The sequence below is a fragment of the Tyto alba genome, unplaced genomic scaffold, assembly GCF_018691265.1.
Source record: "Tyto alba isolate M040663 unplaced genomic scaffold, T.alba_DEE_v4.0 Super-Scaffold_13, whole genome shotgun sequence".
Classification (NCBI taxonomy): domain Eukaryota; kingdom Metazoa; phylum Chordata; class Aves; order Strigiformes; family Tytonidae; genus Tyto; species Tyto alba.
In genome coordinates, this window is record NW_024881275.1 from 19,494,676 (window position 1) to 19,519,086 (window position 24,411).

Below are 24,411 nucleotides of genomic sequence, written 5' to 3' on the forward strand. Positions count from 1 at the left end.
TTTCCGGAGTCTGAATTGAGACCTTGTATGCAGGAAGAACAGGACTGAGTGAAGAGATGTGATCTTGACTCTGTAAGAAAGAAAGAAACAAAATCATTGTCTTTTTATTATCTGTCCAGAGAGGTCTGAAATTTCTGAGATTTGAGAAATCTTAATTTGCAGAATTTGCTGACGTTTAACCACAAGGCTCATTATCTCTCCGTGACTGTCTGTCATCTAAAATAACAAAAGGCATCCATCTATTGTGTAAATCTTTTCATGCAGGGCTCTTGATATTGGTTTACATTCTGTCTGTTTTACCTCTCTACCAACACTCCCTTTCATTAAAGGATCCCAAAGGCTATTGCAGTTCATCTCGACTAACACCATGTTACTTCCTGTTCCTCCTCTATTCTGTGGGGGGGTTTTTGAGTGGTTTCAATCTACTACACAGTAATTACCCTAAACCAGTAATATTTTATTTTTTTTTAAGACTTGAAAATGTGACTTCTTTAGCTATTCCAGTGTTGTAATTACTTTTTTCTTCTGTGGTACCACTTAGGGTAATATTCACTTTCATTCTTTGTGCTTTGAAGGATGCAGCTGCTGTGCTTTTCCACACCACAGGAGACAATAGACCTGTAGAAGACAGCTAGCTTCTTGAGCAATGTCCTTAAGGGACCCATGGAGTTGTGTGTATTGCAAAATATTCAAGAGTCACCAAGAGCCTTTAACTAACATTAGGTCTGTCTTTCTTAGGCATGGGAGAAGTACATGGTAAAGGACAGTCCTTATCATGAGTAAAATCACTCGAAGTTGCACAAAAGTTGCTCACATTCTGAAGTATTATTTACTCCGGTCACCAAAGCAACTTTGCCATGGCTGAAGAATTCATACTGCTTTTCCTAACTCGGTGCCTTTTACTTACAAAACCATCCTACCTACTAACAGTCTTCCCATAATCTTTAATGAATACAGCTGAACGTTACAATCTGAAAGGCTTAATTTCTTTTTTTCATATGTGCATCAATTTTGTGCAGCTGACAGCTTTGCCTCCTTCATTTATTCATCTTGAAATATGCTTAGAGTCCAGTAACAGTCTGGCTAGCTGTTAGTAGTGTTCCTTCCATGAAGGCCCTGACAGCCCTTAAGGTGCATGCATTTAACCCTGTGGAGGGGAGGTAAGTGAGAATTTGGTTGCGTGTCAAAGCTGGCGGTGCCATTGGGACTTCTCCTGAGAGATCACACCTTTCCTTTTGTCTGAGCAGTCACATTTCCACTGAGGTTTTGTCCTATTCGCTGTGCTAAAAATATATTGAATGAATAAGTAGGAAAAGATGGTTCCTTTTGATGGCGATTTTACTGGAGGCTGTGCCAATCTGAAAATAGGCTTCCAAATAATTCCTCCTGATTTTGATTTGAAGGTGTGTGTGATGCATGGCGTGTTGGTGGGTTGCTGCATAAGACCCCTGTTCTTTTGCTGTGCACGAAAACAATGTCATGTAATAATAATCTTTTCTAGGATGCAGGGGGGTCTATGGCACAAAGAAATCAGGTAGTTTTTCAAAGAAGGAAAGGTGAATTGCGCCTTTCAGTGTAGACGGCACCATGCACTGAGCATGAGTGAAATCAAAAATAATTATTTAGCTTAAACTACCTGAAAGAAAGCTGCTGCTTCTCATACTTTAAGCATGTATTTAGTCATCCTGTATTAGTCAGTGTAATTACACAGGCTACAGAACTAATTCCAGATAGTAACTAGTGTTGAAATGTACAATTTAGGCTTGAAAAATAATTGATTTAAATTAGATTTTCCTGCAAGTTTTGAGAGACCAATCTGATTGTCAGTTACTGCAATCAGACACTGCTCCAAGCTCAGGGCTTTTTTGGTCTCCTCTAGTTGCTTTCTCATACCACGTTGGCAAGCTGCAACAAGTGAAACTCCACCCTTCCTGCAGACTGGGGAGAATAAAATACATAAACGGCGACTGCTGATGAGTAAAATGAGGTTTTCTGTGAAGGTGCTCGTGTTCCAGACTGTGCAGCTGAGAAAGGGGCGGGATTCTTTTCAAGTAGCTTAGTTGTGATTTGCTGTATTCATAGACTTTTCCCCTTAAAATCCCAACCCTCTCTCTTCCCCCCACCCGCTTTTTTCCTTTTCTTTTTTTTTTTTTTTTTTTTTTTTTTTTTTTTTTGAGAAGTTGTCTTGCGGCTGCTTCTCAGTGTGCACGTCAGCTGTAGTCAGGTCCCCAGTGCCTTGTGCTGACACCATGAGTTCGGAAGCTGATGAGCCCAAGGAAGGTATGGTTTTTAAGTATTTTCACAGGAGGGGAGACATGCACGCTCACACTGCCAGCGTCGCTTTTGTGAGCTCGGAGTAGAGTTTATGCTTGCTTTTGGGTATTCAGAGGGGAGGGGAGAATGCCTTGGCAAAATCATCCAAAGCCCTGGCGATTTCACTGGATGTGAAATGACCAAAGTGTTGGCACCCAGGGCTATCACTCTGACAGGGCAGTGGTGATTTACTCACAGGTGAAATATTGATAAGTAGAAGAAACAGTGTTTCAAAACACTGGTAGTAGAATATCAAAGGAGGCAGATTTTTTGAATTTGGAAGCACTGTATTTTTCAGCAAAAGAGGAAGTTGCGTGGGGGAGAAGTGAAAGGTCATTATTTTGGGAATAAGCTTGATAGGCTTACTTCCCTGTCTGAATGAGTGTGCCAGCATGCGTGTGTGTGTGTGTGTGTGTGTGTGTGTGTGTGTGAAAAGCTGAGAGGAGTGTGCCGAAGCTACAGGGTTTCATTTACTGCTTCTAGAGTGGAACGTGTGGAGGAGCTGGAAGTGCTCCAACAAAAATACAATTATTCCCTAGTGTTGATTGGGAGGGGGTGCAAGCCAGCGTAGGACAGTAGGGAGCAGACGGGGGAGGAGGAGGGCAATTTCCTGAAAGTGCCTATACACAAAAGAGCATTTGTAAAGAACAGGGATCTGGGCAGTGGTGGGGTTATACATTGGATTTCTTAGAACAGAATTGATATTTCATGGTTACAGATAGTCCTGAGGGGGAGACTCAAATTTACAGAGATACAGTATGGGTCAGAAAAACAATTAAAAAACCCCAACAGGTAAGCAAGCAATAAGGCAGCCTAAGCGTTTTGCATTTGGTGAAAACAAGAAATATTCAGAATATTTCAGATGATTCCCCCTCACACTCTGTACAACTTCCCCCACTTGAATAATATTACCAGGGACCTCTATCTGCTTACTTGCATAAAAGAGTATTTTGCTGATTTGCAGAAAAGTCAGCTTGGACTGAATCAAACTTAATGCTAATAATGCTGATAGAACCTGGTTAGTAATGAAATACAATAGTTTGTGTTTTGATAAGAATTACAATGATGCTATCTGGTTTCTTTTTATTTCTTCTTGTTGAATGAACAAATGAACTAAAAGGCAGATTTTTTTTTTTCTTTCTTTCTTTTTTTCTTTCCCAAGAAGATTCTGTAGGACAGATTTATTGAAAAGCAGAACTGAAAAAAAGTATTTCTCTATAGAAACTGTTTGAAAAAGAGAATATATGAATAAGAACATGGCAATGTGAGCATTCTCCTTCAGTTTTACAGCAGGAGAGATCAGCGTGAAAGATCCTCTGGTTTTGTGCAGGAAGCTCCAAACAATTTAACCAAGTTGGTTGCATTTGAAATGTAGATTTTCTTGTTTAAAGAAAACTCTTACTTTATTAGATGACTCAGCTTCTTAAAATCCTCTGAAAATATTTTTGCCTTTCTGTGCATTTCTTTTGAAACAGTTTGAGATGCCACGATCTTCATGATGAAAATAGCATTAGGAGCAGGTGGCTGAGACAGGAAAGAAAGGGTAGCTTTTTGGTTAGTTATTTTTAGCTGGGAAAATATTTAGGTTTTGCTGTCCTGTGATTTTAATAAGTTAGAATGGAAAATAAAAACAGTAGCCATAGTGGAAAGATGAGGTACAAAGGTCACTGAGAAGGAATTTTCAGTTGGTCTGTAAATGTGTCCCTGGTAATATACTCCCATCTGTAAAGGAATAATTTAGAAGATGCGTGAAACAAGGTGGGGTAAGTGTCTATGTGAATAAAGACTGGGACTGACAGGTGAATATGTAGAACTGCAGCTTTTACACTATTTTGCCTGATTGAACATAGCATGAAAGATCACTGATCCAAATACTGAAAAATACAGTCGAATCCCTGTGGATTTGTGGTGGTCCACTGTATGTGGATGCCTGAAATAGCCATTCAGAGTCTTCCAACTAACTCTCTCCGTTTCATCAAGAAACTGGCTTTTACATAACAAAAATTGATGCTTCACAAATTCAAACTGAATTTGGGGCTCAGACTTTTGACACAGAGGATATATAATCTTTTAAGTAGCTTACCAAAGGGGGGTCATGTGTGGTGGATTTTTCCTTGAGGTGCAAGACTGAATGTCAGTCTAAAAGACAAATTCTGATTTGCCCACAAATTATGAGGTCCAGCCAGGGAATTAGTAGGTAAAGGTGTGTGACTGATTATGGAAGGGGTAGAGGATGCATTTGGAAAATTATAAAATAGTTATTTTACCAGATTCTGTACATTTCAAGGCCAAAGCTAGCGATGAAAGCGTAGTGGTTAATCTGCTGCATGTTACAAAGTGAAAGAGGAGAAAGCTACAGGGGAAATGCTATTTTAATGTTGTTTGTAAGCAAAGGCAGAATTTTTATTTTTTCCTCAAAGCAGAAATGCTCAGGTAGCCAGGGAAGCATTACTGGCCGGGAGCTAGTGAAAGGATATATAAGGAGCACTGAAATCCAGTTGCAGCTTCCAGGCTTGACTCTCAGATCATGTGTTGGAAGATCAGCCTGAATGAAAAGGAGGGTTTGAGGGCACAGTACATCAAACATAGTGTATGTTCTGACAACAATCTGGTGGTGAAGTGAGCAATACTTCACTTCCAGCTACTTTATACAAGTGAATTACAGTATTTGGAGAACACTGAGATGTCTGTAAAGTAGATTTAATGGGTTAATATGGATTATTTATTAAAATCTACATAACAAGATCAAACTTAAAGTAAAAATGAACTGTACCCGTTGTTACAGTGAAACACAAAATCAAGGTCAATTTTGAATGGCGAGCTCCTGAAGATTTTTTTTTATAATTAATTGAATAAACAGAGTCTTTAACCTCAAGTCAAATCTTAATTTTTTAGCAGGAACTAGGAGCAAAAAGACATTGCTAGAAGACAATCATTACTTCACTGTATATTGTAGTAATTGCTGTATATGGGGTAGGCAGCAGTGTATCTGGGCTTTTCAGCTTCTGCCTTTGATCCCTGCATGGTACTCATTAGAATGGTGACATGACAGTTTTTTTTTTCTCCCCTCATGCTGCTTAGTAACATCAGAACAATCTCTGTATTCATCTCTATACTGCAGTTCTGTGGTAAATACATGTGTGTGTGCATGTGTGTTAGCTTTTAAATGCATGGCATAATTTCAGTCTCGTGTTGCATGGTGAGATGTCATGTACCAAGGAAGATACCAAATGGTTTCAGGCTGTTATTTGACTGAATTCCTTTCTGACATCTGAATAAAATGTTCTTAATGCTGCTGTATTAAAAATATGTATCATGAATATACCTTTTTCAATACATTCCAATACCTGTTAAAAATTATTGTAATGTTAATGGTTTCCTTACATAGTATTTCTTCAATATAAGGAAATAGTAATTTATGTGAAGCTTCAGAGAACTTCAGTTTTATTCTACAGGTCTTACATTGTATATTTAGAACAGGAGATAATGCCTCAAAGGAAAAGTAAAATAATAACAGATATCAAAGTGAATGTAATACGTAGCCTGTGAAACAATTAATATTGTATTATGAACTTGGAGGCAGTGAGAGCCTGCATTGCACCTTTATCATAGTTAAAGTACCACACTTTATGGGCAAGAGAGATCTCTGCATTCCTACAAGTGCTTAGAGCTTTTTTAGACCCAATTAGCATTTTTTAATCCAAATGAGATTACTGAGGAATGAGCTCACCTGTTTTGTTCCTCTTAGAGCTCAGAACAGAGACACATAGGTTATAAAATCACAGAGCACTCACTGTTTCGAGAAGTCAGTACTCCCTCCAGTATGTAGTCATGGATTTGCTTTGACATTTTGCAGTCACCTTTCATTGTGTGAAAGTTTTACAGGGTAGAATCATGTTCATTTAGGTAACAAATTGTCTGTTCTTGTGCTCCTACAGGGAGCACCCAACATTGATGGGAGTCTGTAATGTATGATTCTCCATCCCACTATCTCCAAAACTAGTATTTGTTAGAACCTTTAATGCTTTTATGACAGTGAACGAGTGGATCCAGACTGTGCAAGTAGAGAGTTATCCCTACAGACAATTAGTACTTACCCCCACATATTAGGCCCACCTTTTGCTCTTACCCCAGAGACTACAAAACACAGGTTTTGTTTTAACCTGCTCTTCACCTACCCTCTCTTGTCAAAAAAACAACCTACAGAAAACATTAAGGCCAGTGAAACAGTGGCCTTTTGTTGAGGATATTCTGAAAGGTTCAGTTCAGGAGCAGGAAGAATCATCCATCCTCAATGGATGCGTCAAGAGGTCTAGAATAGTCGATTTGAGGATTTTTTTATTCCACCGATAACTTGCTTATTGCTGGTGAAGAGAATGAAAACATTACTAAGGTTATACATATGATGTACACAGCTCTCTAAATCAGAGCAGTGCTTAACAGTTTGGCATTTTGTGTAATCCCTTCCATATATTATTAGAATTCAAGATTAATAGGACAAAATAGAGGCAAAATATATCACTTTAGTACAGTAAAGAAGGGAAGAAGGAAGTAAGCTTATGAGAAACTAGAAAGAAAGAATTATAACTGACTGGACACTGTAATACTGTGTCACATATGCATGGGGAAGGCATTGTGAGAGGTGCAAATAGTGGGCATGGAAGGAAAAGCAAGAAGCTAACACCTCAGTGAAGAAGAAGAAATGGGATTTTTGGAGGAAATAAGACCACGGTACACACACAAATCAGAACTGCTAAGTTTTTTTAATGTAGTTTGGAGGTTTGTACATTTAATGAAGCAAGATACAGGAAACGGATAAAGGGCTTTAAGGACAGGAATACAACTGCTGTGGTTTGTAGTACAGCTGCTGCATCTCCATCTAGATGTGGGCACTTGAATCTCTCAGTAAGAACACTGACTTACGGCTGTTAAACCATAAGACTTGGAGAAGGACTTGGGGGTATTAGTGGATGGAAAACTGACTGTGAACCATCAGTGTGTGCTCACAGCCCAGAGAGTCAACCATGTTCTGGGCTGCATCAAGAGATGTGTGGCCAGCAGGTCGAGGGAGGGGATTCTCCCCCTCTACTCTACTCTTGTGAGACCCCGCCGGGAGTAGTGTTCAGCTCTGGGGCCTCAACATAAGAAGGGCATGGACCTACTCAAGTGGGTCCAGAGGAGGCCATGAAGATGACTGAGAGCCTGGAGCACCTTTGCTATGAGGACAGGCTGAGAGAGTTGGGGTTGTTCAGCCTGGAGAAGAGAAGGCTCCGGGGAGACCTTATAGCAGCCTTCCAGTACTTAAAGGGGGCTACAGAAAACATGGGGAGGGACTTTTTACAAGGGCCTGTAGTCATAATATGAGGGGTAACAGTTTTAAACTGAAAGAGGGTAGATTTAGATTAGATCTAAGGAAGAAATTCTTCCCTGTGAGGGTGGTGAGGCGCTGGCCCAGGGTGCCCAGAGCAGCTGTGGCTGCCCCCTCCCTGGAAGGGTTCAAGGCCAGGTTGGACGGGGCTGGGAGCAACCTGGGCTGGGGGAAGGTGTCCTTGCCCATGGCAGGGGGATGGAACTAGATGGTCTTTAAGGTCCCTTCCAACCCAAACCATTCTATGACTCAGGAAGCAGCTCTTTATCTCTACCCTTAAAAAGAATGGTTGGTTTTATTTTCCTGGCCAAATCAGGGTAGCCTTTAGGATAACCTATTTGTGAATGGATTATGTGGCCACTCATTTCTTCTACAGGCTCGGAATTGAGGAGGTTGAACTGGTGCTTTTTGTATACTACATTTGGAAGTCCATATAGGGTAGCTCTCTTCAGCAGAACACTTTTTACCTCGTGTATTTAGCAATCTCTTCTTGTGCAGTTGGAGCAGATGAGGAAGCTAGGTGGTGATACGAGCAGAGGCCACAGGATAAGCACTAGCTGTAGCTGGTAGGTTACTTTAGAGAATCACTGAAACTCTTAACAGGTTAATCATTGAGCTGCAATTGTTGGGTTGAATGCTAGATTGCTTTAAGAAAATGCCATTAATATAATTACACTTATGCAATCAAATCTTTTAATCCATAGCAAACTGCAGGCTCCCATGTTTAATTTCAAGTAAGATACAGTCCCTTGAGCTACCTGATTGATAGAACCATGGATTAGCTGAGGCTGCAGGGAACTTCTGGTGGTCACCAGGCACAACCTTCCACTCGAGGCAGAGCCAGCTTTGAAGTTGGATCCATGTGCTCCAGCTCCCTAACCATCTTGGTAGCTGTCTGCTGGACTTGCTTCAGTTTGTCAGCAACTTTTTTGGAGAGAGACTGGGGAGCCCAAAACTGGACACGATACTCCACATATGGGAAGATAGTACTTTGCTTTCAAATTCTACCAGTCTTTACCATCTTACAAAATTGATAGTTGTACCGAAGACTTAGCCTCCCCATCTTCCTTCCACTACCTGTTGATGACAGCATTTGCTATATACAGTACTATATATAGCATTTGCTATATTGGAGTACTTCTTAGACCCTCAGGTTATTTTCTTGGAGGAATTCGCAAACTATACGCTGTCATAAATGAGACATAGGTTATAGATCAGGGAGCAAAACTCAGTGATTCTCTGGAGAATCAAAAGAAGTACCTGGGTAAGGGAAGGGGCTTGCACCTACACTCAGGAAGGCTGTATTCTTTACCAGTATTATTTCCAAGTATAGCAACAGGCTGAGTGAGTAGCTTCTAAGAGTAACGAGTATTTTGTAAAACATGTGCCAGAGATAACATAAGGAAAATGTAATAGTCAGATGCTAATTGTAATTTGTAATTTTTATTGAAAAGCACATATCATTCCTTTCAGTAGTAAGGTTTTATCATTTGGTCAAATCTTTTGTTAAATGTGACTGTTTCATAAGTGTTCTTACATACTGCTTTTTCAGAAGCAAATTGATTCCCCTTCCCCCTTTCTCCTCACGCCTCTCGAGTCTCTATAAACACATTTGGGTAATAAGTAAAGCAAATGAAAATAATATTGCAGGTGTTATTTCAACCTTCTGGACTGATTTTTTGTTCGAATTAGATCACAAAATGTGGTAAGGGGAGAGCGTTTCATAAAGAGCTGTGAAAGAGCTACTGATTTTTATTCTACTTTACGAAACAACTTCTGCTTTTCTTTTTCCGAACATCACACTCAATAGAAGAAGTAGAAAGCTAAAAATAATTTAATCTCTTTCATAATGGCTTTAAAGCCAAAATACTTTTTTTTCATGTTTAAGGATTCATTTTTCATGTTTGCTTGTTGGGTAGATACCTCATAGATACAGTAGTAGTACTGTTAGTAGTAACAGTTGCTGTATATGACTTTGTAAGAAATTTGAATGCTTCAAGTGACTGTTTCTGCATTAATAAATAGCACCAATCTGAACATTGTTTTTATACATATAGACATTAAAATTTTTTTTTGTACTGTGGGAAATCTGGAAGTTACAGGTTTTCATGTTTTCTCTGTCTGCATCAGTAGATTCACCAAGTTACTTGTGTTTTTTGATAGTAGGTGTACACTCTTATGGATTCATCTCCATCATGACTTCTGAACAGGATACACTGTGGGATTAGTGATGCAAATGAAACTTCTAGCAGCTTGGTTCTTTTAACCGTAACATCAGCAAAAGCACAAGCCTTAAATCTGCTGTCAGTTGGGCACAGTCTTGTTTTCAGTGAGGAGGAGAGAAAATGAGAAACACGTGCTTTGAGAATTTCATTCTACATCCATCCCTTTGAGATGTTTTCTCATAAATTTTGTTTCTCTTCATAAGATTCCCTGCCTGGGTTGGGGTGTGGTTTGATTCAGTTTCATCAGCTGATTCCCTGTCACAGTTCTGTTTTCGTGGTTCATTTCTAGTGCTTGACTGGCTAGCAATGAGAAGTGGAGAGCCTTTGCCTCTGCATGGCATGGCAGAGTCAGTCTGGGGAACTTGGGATGCAAAATCTCCACCACACGTCTGCTTCAGCAATGTAGAGCACTGAATACACACTGTACAAACAAACATACTTTTCCCTACCTATTACTGAATTCAGTATCGATATTTGTAGCTATATAGATTAGTAATGAAAGATCAAAAAGTCTGTTTTGCTCAGAAGCAGGGGGAACCTACATTTTAGTTGGGCATACAGTATACAAATGTTGGGGTGTCTGCAGAGTCCTGTTCCTGCTGGCAGTTTACAGTAATGAGAATAAATTGAAGTGGGAGTTAGCATTTCATTTATTTGAGAGTCTTTAACCTTTAAAGGTTTGTAATTTGAAATCCAGGGACGTATTATGAGATGCACTTTACGTGTCTGTGAAGGTCGGTACTTGCAGGTTTCTCTAAGGCATTGGTAGCAGACCTGTGATTTCAGTAGACCTCTAAGAATGTGATACCCTCAAGTCTTGTTTCCAAAATGTTTACATTTCACTTCATACAAGAATTAATAAAACACCGAATCACTGCATGCACAGACAAGCTTCCATTTAATTAATTTCGTCGAGGTGTGTAGGAAACTTTGACTTTGAAAAATGCAGAAATTCCATTGTTTTAAAAGCTTTCGTGAGATCTGGTTTTGCTTTTACTATGTCTGCTCTATGAAATTATTTTACAAAGATAGTTTTATTTATAGAAACAAGAAGATTTTGGTTTAATATTAGCAAAAGCAAGTAAATTACACTGGTGAATATTTCAGCTACTGATTCCAAGAGCTATTTTTTCCTACTTACAAAAGAGAAAATGAATTAATGTTTCTGTTTACTTAAAACTTTTATATTAAAAATATTCACAGAGAAATAGTGCCTTTGACTCAGACTTTACTTCAGAAACCAACAAAGAACTTGAAACAAGGAATCATGAATTTTCAGCAGCTGTGAACAGAAATAGTGGACACTTCAGGAAGGGATGAGAACAGAGTCTGGCTCTGGTGTTTACTTCTGTGATGTCTTCACCAAGCTTACGGCCTTGTCCTCAATGCTGGAGCTTAGAGATTTAGGAGCCTGTGACGCAAGACATTACTGTCCTGGGTGTATGTTTAAACTAACCTTTCTTTGCAACAAGCAGTTGGCATTATAATCAATCGAAACAGATGTAAACTGTGGTGGATTGAGATGTTGATCAGTTTGTTGTGGCTTGTTACATAATGCTGTGCAGTGCGGGAGGAGAGGATAGCAGTATCATGGTGAGGCAAAGAAGAACTGCTGACAGTTTTATTTCAGTGCAAAAATGTAATCTAAATAATTTTAAATTTAGGTTGATGGTGTTTATTTTCACCACTCAGGACCTTTCCTTCTCCAAGTTGAAATTTGCATTCCCTCCTTCTTTTGGGTAATAATCCTGAAAATCTCAAGCTACAACCTTTCCTTGTGGTGGATATCCCTTCATAGCTGTTCAGTGCTGTTCATCACCTACTTAAAAAATACCATTTGGTGCCGGTACAAAGAAAAGAAGCTGGACATTTAAATGCTACAGTAGTCAACAGCTGTAAAAAAACGTGCACTTGATCTCCCACACCCTGCCCTGAGGAGTGAACTACAGAATAATGCAGGTTTTACAGGATCACAGAACAGTTGAGGCTAAAAGGGATTTTGGAGACTGTCTAGTTTTAGTCAGTAAATATATTTGCAACATTTAAAAATAAATAGAATTGCTAATGCTTTGCTAGGTGTCAGAGTTCTGTATCCAAATTATACTGATTCCTGACATAAAAGAAAATGACAGTGACACATGATGTTTAACCAGAAAATGTAATTTTACAGAACAAGTTGCTAACAGTGTTAAAGACCTAATTTTTCTCTTATCCTTTACCTTCTAGTAGGATCTAATGACATTAATGAATGCAAAATCAAACTCTTAAGATATGTGGGGAGGTGGACCTGTGTTTTGACAGTGGTGTTAAATCAAAGATTTTAAAGGTGGTGGTGTCTTTTTTTTTTTTTTTTTTTTTTTTTCCAGTAAGTGTTATGTATAGAAATACCTTGCATACTTTTTCAGCTGTTTTGAGTGCTGGTTTTGAATCAGAGATACCAGGAATAAAGTAAACCAAGTGGAAACAAACATGAGTCAAAGCAAAGCCTCCAAAAGATAGGCTGTACATTTGTTCTTGGGGACCCCTGGTCTGAACTGACAGAAAGGGAGTAAGGGAATGAAGGAGAGAAAATACTCTCAACCACTGATTCCATGGCTGGAAGTTCAGATGAAAGTCCTGCTAGCTGTAGTGTGGGTACAGAGGGAGCAGGCTGTAGCTACTAAATAATGGGAGAAAAAATTAAAACTGAGGGGTTGGTTTATTTTGATCCTTCTGGAAAAGGAAAATAAAGGAATTCATGTTGGCAGTGGCAATGGAAAAGACCACTACAGCTACCAAGTGTAGTCCTCCGTTATCACAGATACTGTGTATGATTGGTGCATAAGAGTAGTAGACAAAGCATATACTCTATTTGCAGCCCTGAATTTAATGCCAGATAACTTATCCTTCATGTTATAAAACAGGAAAACAGGTAATGAAAAATTAAAAACTACAAAAGAGATGAAGGGTGTCACTAGTGTTCCAGGCCTAAAGAACAGCCAGTATCTGATAAGTAAAATCCTTAGTTGGCATATTTTTTTTGTGTTTTAGAATCCACATTTCAATATTGATACTGAAAAAGTAATATACTAATGAGACACCTGCCCTGGGAATCACTACCCTTTTTTAATGTATCTGGCCTGTAGCTGTGGCAATCTTCAGTGCCTCAGAAATCAAACTGGGGGGAATGAAGGGGGGGCGCGGGGCTGGTGTGATTTAGTTTCTCAGGGCAACCAGTGGAAGATACAAGACTAATATATATAAACAAAGTGCAAGCTAGTAATCCATCCTTCTTTCAACATTACACTCAAAGAGAGATACTGAGGGACTCCCGTCCTGTCTGCAAGAAACAGACAGGGTGTCGTACAGATCCACATGGAGAACAACAGAGAACCACAACTAGAAATACAGGAAAAACATCGTTAACTACTTTCAAAGCCATTGTAATATCATTCACAAACCTTTCTGTCATTTGAACTCTCTGAACTCTCTGCTGTGGCTTTTTTTACATGCTATTCAAAATAGATGTCCGCTGCATTTTGACAGCCAGGTTGCTGCCTTGTCCTTGCTGTTGAGTTCCCTGTTTTTCTCATGCCAGCTTGCCATCTTGTCTCGACCTTCCAGTTCATTGTATTTTTGCCACATGTATCTTAAACTTCCTCTTAACTCACCCACTCACCCACCCCCGTGTCAAATTTAAGTCTCTCCAGTGGATTCAAAGTTCCCCAGGGCTGCTGGTCGCAATGCTTTTCCTTCTGCATTCAAGCCAGAAGTTCTGTTATATTCTAGGTCCTGTGCCTACAGCTAAGTTGTTTTTTTTTTTTTTTGTGAGAAGACATTCCTTTTGCCAGGATGGTTGTAAGAGCAATTAGATACCTCTTTTTACAGTTTAACTTTTGGTAATATGTTGAGTTGACTGGCCCGATTGTTCTATTGGAGGAGCCATGTGGGTGAGGGAGTTTGGCAGTGTTGCCTTGCTGCAGTTTGGAATGCGTTTCTAAGGCTGGACAAAAGCAAAATATAATACCTGCATTGCATTTGCTTGATTGGAATGACCTAAAATATGTGCAGTATTACTGTTGAGTGTGCTTGGACACCTGGTAGAGGCAGCGGAGCTTGATGTAGCCCTGAAATGGCCAACAGCTGAAATACACAGGCTGCGTATGTAATACCGTGACATCTGTTGTTACATTCCAGCAAGGATAGTAGATGGTAGCAAAGGAGTGAAATACCAAATTGAGTTCATGAACCTGCTGTCTGTGACTGTCACTTTCTCCTTTTAATATCCAACTTATTTTAAAATATGCTTCTCTGAGAGCAGCCATCAGAAGTTAATCTGATTTTTTTTTCTTATTAAAGCTGCACTGCTAATTAAAATACATGCAGAGGCTCTAGGAGAAGAGGGCTTTTAAGAAGGCTTCTTAAATTTCTAAATCAGCTACATTATATGTATCATGTGGTGCACAGGGTGGCTGTGGGAAGCACAGGCATGTAAAACCAGAATAACTTGTTGGCACAGACTGCTCTCATGGGACTGCAAAACTCTGCACATACATTCTTGTTGGAAATAGCATCTTCCCTTGCCACACTACCCAACCTTAACCTCCAGATACTTTTTTGGGCAATTTTTCTCACCTCTTGATCAAAAAAGTACTTAGTTTTCTCTTTTTTCGTGGTTAATTTTTGCGGCTAGAAAGTGGGTCATCTTTTGCTGTTGGGTCAAGTTTTAGACATTCTAATACATAACTAAGGCTAGAATTAAATAGCAAAATCAGGAAGCATGTAACTATCATATTAATTTTGCAAACCTTTTGACAATGACTTCTTCAGCACTTTATTGAGTGAAAAAAGGTGTTCCCAATGGTGTTTGCTAACATTTATCTTTCCCACGTTCCTGCAGCTGAATATATGCTCACTTTCAGTATGAGTATGCAGGTTAGACATATTGTGTATTTCAAAAAATGCTTAATTAGCCAGATTTTTTTCCAAACTTGCTTGGTTAACTGTTGCTTCAGAGGGACTTGTAGCTTCAGAGCTGACTTCGAAATCTAGTAAGCCTGCTCATGCAATATTTGCCATGTATTAGTCTTGGCTTCAGATTGGGTATTTTTTCTTTTGAAGGTCTTCCAGTGTGAATGTTAAAATTAGTACACATTGCTTGACTAATACTCACATTCACTGTGTGCACAGTTGGTAAAGATTACGGTGAGTGGGAATTTAGTACAATTTACTGTACTTATCAAGAACTGTAGGCAAAGATTACTTACCTTTATGAACAAATGCATTGTATGCATTGAAAATTGTAATTTAAACTGTTTTCTAGTTAAAATTTATATTCATGTATAAATCCCCCTTTTTAAAAACAAGGTGCCAAATAAAATATTTGCATTTAAAATAAGGACCTTGTGTACCTGTATCAAAAAAGTAGAGACATGTGGAAGAAATAAGTACTGTATAGGGCCCTTGTTTGTGTTTTTTTTCCCTCCTTCTCCACTTAGCTGTTTGCCCTCTGGGTTTTCCACTGCCTGATGGTGCTTGCCCAAGCTATCTGCCCCGTTGCAGTCCTTTTCTCAATAAATTCTGTGGCTGCCCTGGTCTTTTCTCACTCCTGCCATCAGCCTGCTTAGAAGTTGCACTCCCAGTGTCTGAGGTTGAAGAGTGAAAGCTGTCAGAGCACTGTCTGGTCTTGCATGTCTGGTACAAGCTTCAGTTTTCATCAGCTTTTGAAGTGAACAACACTTGCGAACTCAGAGACCAGCCGATATGCTGAAGTGGCCATCCTGGTACTGCTGTGGTTTTGGACTGATTTCTACGTTGCAAGGACTTTATCGGTCCTTTTAAAAAGTTTAAATCTAACACACCTTTTACCCAGGAAACTTTGAAGCACTTAGATAAGAATCAGAACACTGACTCTTCTGTTAAAAAAAAAAAAAACACCACCACCAAGAAGCATTCTTTGAAACCATGACTCACTCACTCAAATGGTTATTAAGAAGAAGCTATAAATCATGGTGGCAGCTAGAAAAATCAACTTACCTTATTCATATCTGAAGAATTCATAGTCTTTGTCCTACCACTCATTTTTTAATCTTATCATCACGTAATAAGCACAGTGTGAAAATTGTTACAGCCGTGGTAACAGGTTTATGACTCTATTCTGCCTGTTTTGTTCTTCAGGACTTGTTCATTTACTGATGCTAGCTCCTGCAGTGTATCACCATTGCAGCTTTACCTTACTGAAGTCATGTGTTTATACATGAAGTCATATATTTATATGCCTCAGTGTATTTATTTTTTTAACGTTTCTGGTCTTTATCGTTCTTGAAAACAAGGGTAGCCCTGTAAAGACCCAGAAAGCAGAAGGCACAAGGAAAAGCAAAAATTCAGTAATTAGTTTATCCCTTTGTAGTCAATCTCATGATTTTGCAGGTGCATGACTCATGGTCACATAGAGAACAGAGCGCTGTCATTCCCACTTGATTTCAAGTTGCCTCCCTTCAGGAAAACGGTGCTCTCTCACTCAGGGATTCTGACTGAACATGCAGTTTGTACGGCGTGCACAGGCTTTTTTAGCTGTAGCTCTCACCCACAGCCTGTAGAGAGGCAAACACACTCATCCGCACAGGATGCCTGGCAGGAAATCGGTTGACACGTTTCTCAAAGCTATGTGGTACAGTCTCTTAAATGCTGCCTGAAGCGCTCGATGGGTGCTGTCTCTTTCCTCCTGATCCCGTGTAAGTGTTCTTTGTGCCTTGCCCCCAAACCCCTGTCATTTCTGGACCTTGCTCTCACCAGGTACTAGTGCAGTAACTGGTATGCCAGTCACTAAAATGAGAACTGGGTCTCTCACAGCAGTGTTATTATTAATGGCTTCACAGCCACATTTTCTCTTCTGCCGGGACTGCTGTATCAACATACCGAGTCTGTATGCATGCTAGAAATGCAACTCATGTTGGAAAGCTCAACTCTTGGCTTGCCAGTATGGTTCACAGGAGGTTTTTACTGGATGCTTTTTTCCTGGTCCTTATTACAACAAGCTTAAAAACTCAGTGGCGCAAGTATTCATTGTCAATGTACATAAGATTGAATACATGCAACTGTAAGTGATGTTGCATCTACCATCGACTGTTATCTTATGGAAAAAAAATTCTGTCTTGATATAAGGCAGTGAAATAATCTGATTAGATCTTTTTTTTCCAATACTTTTTTTTTGTTGTTGTTGAAATAGAGTTGAAAAACAAGGTATTTGTAACAGGCATTTGCCACATTATGAAGGGACGTGTACTAGCTTCCATGCCAGGGAAAAGTTAGTACCGCAGGCATAAGTAGTAGCCTTCTTGTGCTTTTATACCAGTCTCCTTAGAGCTTATTAGCCTACAATTCTAAATTTTCACTGGAAGTTTATACTTCCGCCACAGCTTTAAGGAAAACATACATAAGGTAAAATATGTTTGGGTAAACACATCCAGAATGCTACATGTCCAATATTGATTGACCTTAACCCACAGAATACTGATGTTAAACACACATACTGTTGGTTGCAAAACCTCAGAAGTTTCATAATTAATAATCTCCCAAGTTTCACAGGAGGCAGTCTCTAGCAACTTGTTTGCTCCTCTAAATCATAAATTAGAAGACTTTGCAGGTGTCCCCGTTGTCCCTAAGATCCTGCAAATTTCCAAGTAATGGAGACAGGATTTCCAATCAGAGCCTTTCCCCTTAGACTGTTCTCTGGGGAGTGTTGGCTCTACTGAATACAATCATGTTTATTTGTATAGATTGTACAGAAACTGACACCCCATTGACTTCAAATGGATATTTTTTGATGATACAGTTTTAAAAAGTGAAGAGTAAAACTGCACAGGAAAAAGACAGGAGCTATAAAGAGCAGTCATGAGGAAAAACTATCTTTGAGATGCTTAAAATTAGTGGGATGATCCGCCCAAATTCTGGGTCTACTGCAGGCCACCAGAGAAATTGCACTATTTCAGTTTAAAGTGCAAGGATGGGACCTGTTGATACAACAGGTTTGCTCAGAGATTTGTACACTCTGGCCAGCTACTGCAATCACGCTTAAGAGGTGACTGCCCTGTACAGGCCACCCTAAGAAAATCAGGCTGCTGTAAGGAGTTGTAAAATGCGGGTTTACGGGCTCGTGTTTCGGCGTGCGCATCTGAAGCTGTGGCCAGAGGCGTGAAAGGGGGTGCTCGGCTGCCCTCGCCGCGGGAGCTGGGGGTCCGGCCCCTGCCCTTTCGAGCCACAGGACCTTTCTTCCCCCTCCCCAGCTGCTAATTGTTCCAGCTGTCAGTTAGCAGTAACGGCTGCTGGCGTTGCACCGCTTGCTCAGCAGTGCAACTTCCTTTCAGTTCTCTCTTCGAGGAAGTGAAACCACGGCAATGTATTTTTTGCATTCTGAGGTGCCAAAGCAAAATGAAGCAGTACAGGCAGGAGAGAAAGGTAGCTGAGAAGAGCTGCTGTCACGGTGAGGGGGAAACCCCCGTGTTGGCTCTGTGATAGCTTCTGACAGCGTTTCGAAGCGCATGGTGAAGTGTGTGCTGGATTCAGCGGAACGAGTAAGCCTCAGGCCAGTCTTCACCTCGGGTATTTTGCCTCTCCGCTGTCAACATTAATTGCGATTCCACCTGATGAACAAGTAAGCAGTAATTTTACTGTTTTTTAAGGAAGTATGTATGTTTGGTCTGAAGTTCCGTAATCTTACTGCTTAAACTAGTTTTATTTAACCAAGTGACAGTGAAATATATTGTAGGTGGTTTTTGCCACCAGTAGTAAGGAGGAATTCTGATTATCAGATATAGTTTGCACATTCCTTTTTGCACTGACTGAAATACAGATGTATGAAAATTACATGTTTAGCAATGAAATTAGAAATGAAGCGGACTCCTGGTGTATTGCGAAGTAGATAGAAAATAGGCTATGCTGGGTAGTCCTAAAACTTAGACAGTTTTTAGAGAAATGCTATTAAGGGTTTAACACCTCCTATAAGTGAGCAATTCCTGTTTTGCTTAGGAATGGTAATTACAAATCAAACTCCACTTTGACAAATATTAAATTACGTAGTATAAGTGGGTTTTTGTTGAAAAACTAATTTTTAGAGAACTGCCATGTTTTCAGTGTCTTGAAATTGATACTTTGCAGGTTGTTATGTCTAAATTGTTAGAACCTTACCTGAGTGTGTGTGACTTGCTGGAGGCAAGTTGTATGGATTTTTGTTCAATTACAGTGCCATGTTCTATGTGATACAGTTAGCATTTTATAAACATCCTGTGAAAGAAAATTTATATATATTTTTATCTATCTGTATCTCTCTATCTATCTCATATTGAGGGGGGGACGTTTCTCCGCAAATATACCAAGATACAGTGAAACAGTATTTTAACATTGGCTTTATTTACAGTGAGATATGATTGCATCTCATGTTGGCAGAAATTAGTTTTGTACATGTGTATGTGATTATCCAGAAGTTGAAATAAGAAGTTGTAATAAACCTGTAAGCTGATCTGTATAACCAAACTAAATAATTAATTTAATATTACATTCATATACATTTGATGTAAAAAGTAATTATGGATATCATTGCCAGTAGATTAGTATTTATCTATGTATGCTTTTTTTCCGTATCAAGCACCATCAAAAATATTTTTTCCCTTACATTTTCAAAAGCATTCACTAATTTTGTTAGTTACTGTTACGATAGTATGAAATGCTATTAGTATGAACATCTGTGTATTTTTTTAGAGTGTCAGAAGACATCACAAGCAATTAGTAAATTGGAAGGCTTGAACAAATAGAAGTTATGAAAGAACAATTGGCATTCCTGTTTTGGACGAAGAAAGCTATCATTCACCTGTAGATCTTTGTAAAACATTAGATCTTGAGTTCTAGTATATGACCACCCTTTGAAGTACTTTGATTAGTTTTATTTAAATGGTGACAGTTGCATTTTTATATTTAAAAACAAAAAGTGAATCAAATATTTTCAGTTCAGATTGACTGCTTAGCATCTTTAACGTCTTCCTGTATCTTTGTGGTTGAGAAACATGTCTGTCTTGTGATCTTGAGGGCTTTGCCCAAGATAGTTAACAATGGGTTCTTTGGCTTTTGAGTGTCCTTATGTAGTAAAGATTTTTAAAAATGTGCGCAAACAGTTCATGCTTCAAAACAAAATAGAGGTATGCAGTGAAAGTCTTAAGAAACAAACCTACTTGAAAGTTTCCAAGATGACAAAAAAAGGAGCTTGTTACTAAGTTTCTCAGTACTGTGGAAGAAAAAATACAGATTTATGTCTCATATGTTGTGAAGGACAAGTTCCTTCTATTTGCTGGAACCCCAGAGGCACCCTGTGTCTGAACATGCCCAGCTGCCCAAATACAAACAGTTAAGAGAAAGCCTTTTCCAAATTCAGGGACTTACTGTTTGCATCTGCAGAGTTTTATGTTTTCATTAAAAGGGAAAAAAGAAATAAAATGTTTCCAGGCCCTGTGTTTGCAAAGCAAAACTTCCATATGTGAAGTAAATGTAAACAGATGAAGCTTTGCTTCAGTCCTTCAGTCGGAGACTCCGGGGAAGCTGCAGGGTAAAGGCAGCCATCTCCCAGGCTGTTCAGCCTGGAAATACGAATTCATGTGTGCCTTAGGGGAGAAGGTGCTGCAAAAGGAATGTGCTGTAAATAGTTGTCACAGGCAACAGAACATGAGCGGTAACATTTCACAAAACAAGTTTCTGAAAGAACATTCGGTGTCTCAAGTATTTGAAGAAATCACAAACCAGTTGCTGGGTTATATTGGTGCAAACAAGCATAGTTCTGGAGGTGGAAATCTGTTCTAGAATCTACTTTATTGGTCACAGAAGGATTTCTTTATAAGGTTATGCTAGCAAGTCTTATGGCAATCCCTAGACTGCACAGTTTTGGCTATTTCTGTGTTAAGTGTAGGACATAGAAGTGTTATTCTATACTTGCCTTCCTTCTGAAAAATAACTTCTTTAGATTGCATCCAGAGAGTCTCAGTATTGTTTGCTGACAAAGGATTTTTGTATTTGCATTTTACATACATATGTGTGTGTATGTATAAAATATATATATAAAAGAAATATAATAGATGTGTGGGATCTGAACTCAATGATAATGCTAAGCAGGAAAAGGTTTTACAGTAGGTAATTCACTGAATTACTGACTCTAATTGAGTAGTGGTGGTAATTGTCATGATATTGGGGGATAGTAATGCTTTCAGATTTCATTATGAATATGAGAATTGGATCACAGTTAACAATTCATCTGATCAAACAAGGCAGGTTTATGGCCTTAATTTGAAATCTCATCAATCCATGTAGAGATATTTTAAACCATTTTTTAGCAAATTCCAGCTCATTTTGTGTTTTCTCAACAGTAAAACAGTTTAAAAGAATTTAGACCTAAAGACAACAGTTCAGGGATTGAAAAGATAAGGTTTTCTGCAATTTCATACATACGTTTCCATTATTTTTGTGGCAGTTAGTAGGACTAATATGGATGGATAGACATGGAAATATTCCTCAATTTACCATCCATAGTGTGTCTGTAGTATGTCTGTTATGATGTATTGACTGCATACCTTTTTTTTTTCCCCCAGTGGCCACAGATGTCTTCAACTCCAAAAGTCTGGCCATTCAGGCCCAGAAGAAGATCCTTGGAAAAATGGTGTCCAAATCTATAGCAACTACTTTGATCGATGATACAAGCAGTGATGTTTTAGATGAGCTCTACAGAGTGACAAAGGAATATACACAAAATAAAAAGGAAGCAGAGAAAATCATCAAAAACCTCATTAAAATAGTGCTCAAATTGGCAATTCTCTACAGGAACAACCAATTCAATCAGGATGAAATAGCGTTGATGGAGAAATTCAAGAAGAAGGTTCATCAGCTGGCTAAGACCGTGGTCAGTTTCCATCAGGTGGATTATACCTTTGACAGGAATTTTTTGTCCAAACTGTTAAACGATTGTAGAGAGCTACTTCATGAAATCATTCAGCGTCACCTAACTGCAAAGTCACATGGACGCGTCAACAATGTGTTTGATCACTTCTCTGATTGTGAATTTTTGGCTGCCTTGTACAATCCCTTTGGACCTTATAAACTCCATTTGCAGAAACTTTGTGATGGTGTCAACAAAATGCTAGATGAGGGCAACATATAAGTACTTGTATTAAAGTTGACTGCCTATGCATTATTTGTAGATGGAACACTGTTTATTCATGAAGGAATAAGGGAGCATGCGAAAAGGTTTTTTTACATTATGAAAAGTATTTCCAAAATATCTTTATTAAATTGATTCCTTATTATGAGCTATCTGTTGCTATTCAGTCAGTCTGGAAGAAAGACTGCACATGACTTTTTTTACTGTACTTTGCCTACAGAAACAGCTGGCTAAAAACAATAAAACAGAACGGTCCAAGTAGAGTAGGAGTCTTGCAAGATAGATACACAAAACAAAACAATATGTTTTTAGACAATCCAGACCTTTCCTACATTTACAGGATTATTTCTAAACTATCTGAGTCCAGTAATGTTGGTAACAGACTATCATGGTGATGGTATACTTTCTTTGACATTTGTAAAATACATATATTTGATTCATTTATAGTCTTTTATGCTCTCTCTGCACAGATTACAGCTTCCTAGTGTTGCCCTAACGAAGCATTCAGTTTTAAATAATATCAGTGATGCTGTCACGTAGAGTCTTAACAGGCTTGTTCATCTCCAGCTCAGTGGTGAATCTGCAAGGCTACAAAGTATAGATCCTTATAGACCTGCACAGATGCTTGCTTCCTTTGATTATATGGGGATTATTTGAGGAATAAGCTACAGTAATAGTCTAACTGGGGAAGAGTATTCCCTGGAAAGCGACTGCGGTACATAGTTTTAACTCTGTCTATGGTAAAGTAAAACACAGTGACTTAGCTGTGCAATTCCTTAAGATACTTAGAATCTTGCTAATAGGTCACAGTTCTTTTTGAAAAGGTGTGAGTCAAGTGTATTTTATACACTAGGCTGATGTGTACGATGATGTGAATTCAGAAAGCTTGATCATCTGAAAAAAAATCCAAGTCAATTTGCTTCATGTACAATGAAACTAGAAACAGAAACTAGTTTTATCATTGTGTTGTATACTATTTAACTAATGGCAAAATGATCTAGAATACATTTATTTTTGCTTGCTTTCTCCCCTCCTACCTTTTATCCTTCTTTTCCTCCCTCACCTTCAACCTGCCTTGCCTTTGGGGATAAAAAAAATGTGACTTTCTAGACACTGTAATGTACTCAAAAGCATGAAGTTAATACATTTCAAACACTCGAAGACTTTTTTGTTAGGAACCATATAAAGAATTTGCTGTTTATTTAATTGCCAGTGTTTTTGCTGTTTGCTGTGTCCTTTTGTTTTAATGAGTAAACCAAAGAATATTTGCACTCTGAACTTTCCATGCCTTTTTTTTTTCCCTTGTTGCATATTAAATTATAAAGAGCAAACCTGGCCTGTGCTAGCAATGAAAGCATCTCTGCCTCTGATATATATGGCTTCAGCGTTACTTGTGATTTTTTAAGAGTGAAAATTCACTTTTATTCATGTTCATTTGGTCACTAGGCTCTGAATATTCCCAGAAGGGTGCCAGAAATGTGCCAGAGAAATGTGTGGTCAAAATGTGAACTCATTTTATACAAGCCACTAGTGTCCAGGAGAGAGAGGAGATTAACGTGCTCCTAGGCTGGAACAAGAGGGAGCTGATGTAAGGATAGTACATCAGAATTTGCCAAGAAATAGATTATTAGGTTGACATCTGAAGGAATATCATTTAAGATTCCTTTCTGTCTCTTACTGAAACAGTAAATACAGTGTACTTTTCTCCATTAGAAGTCATGTATTGGAATACAACATCCTGAATAAAATCCCACAAATTGTAGAGTCTAGTTTCCAAGGTATTTGCTCCATCTATTTATTTTCTTTTCCCACCTAGAAAGAGAAAGTTACTTGTTTTCTTTCACAATTCTTTTATCTGAGATGAGAATAAAAAAAGAACTTGATTTCTAGAAAATGAAAGAGTTTTCTTTACAAATTCTATTTCTAAATCATGATCTGATTCTCCAAATAGCGTAGTTCATACTGAATGGTAAGTTACTGAAAAGAGGACAAGACACTACCTCATTTAGAACCAGGCCTAATATATGCATATGCTCTGTAAACCATGAAAGATTTTCTTCAGCCATAACCCAGAATATTTTGACTGCTCAAATTCAAATCTTCCCTGGGACAAAAATTGCCTAGATGGTCTTTATACATTGTTAACACCTACCTACATGTATATGAGCCATACTGTTGTCAAACTATGTATATTTTCAGTAACACAGTAACTTAATACTCAGCTGCATTATCTGGCAGTTTACTTCTTAGAAAAGGTGAAAATTGCTCATGGAGATTTGATCATAAGTGTAAAAACTTGACAACTAGGAGAAGTTATATTTAGCTCACAATCT

At 38.7% G+C, this 24,411-nt stretch overlaps 1 protein-coding gene across 1 annotated transcript; it reads left to right on the plus strand.

The window, feature by feature from the left end:
* The first annotated feature begins 1,977 nt into the window (after window positions 1-1,977).
* Window positions 1,978-23,356, plus strand: TNFAIP8 (TNF alpha induced protein 8). The gene is made up of 2 exons (XM_032993285.2): window positions 1,978-2,280; window positions 21,513-23,356. Exons 1-2 carry the CDS (start codon window positions 2,250-2,252, stop codon window positions 22,076-22,078), a joined length of 597 nt encoding a protein of 198 aa, XP_032849176.1. The 5' UTR covers window positions 1,978-2,249; the 3' UTR covers window positions 22,079-23,356.
* The last annotated feature ends 1,055 nt before the right edge of the window (window positions 23,357-24,411 follow it).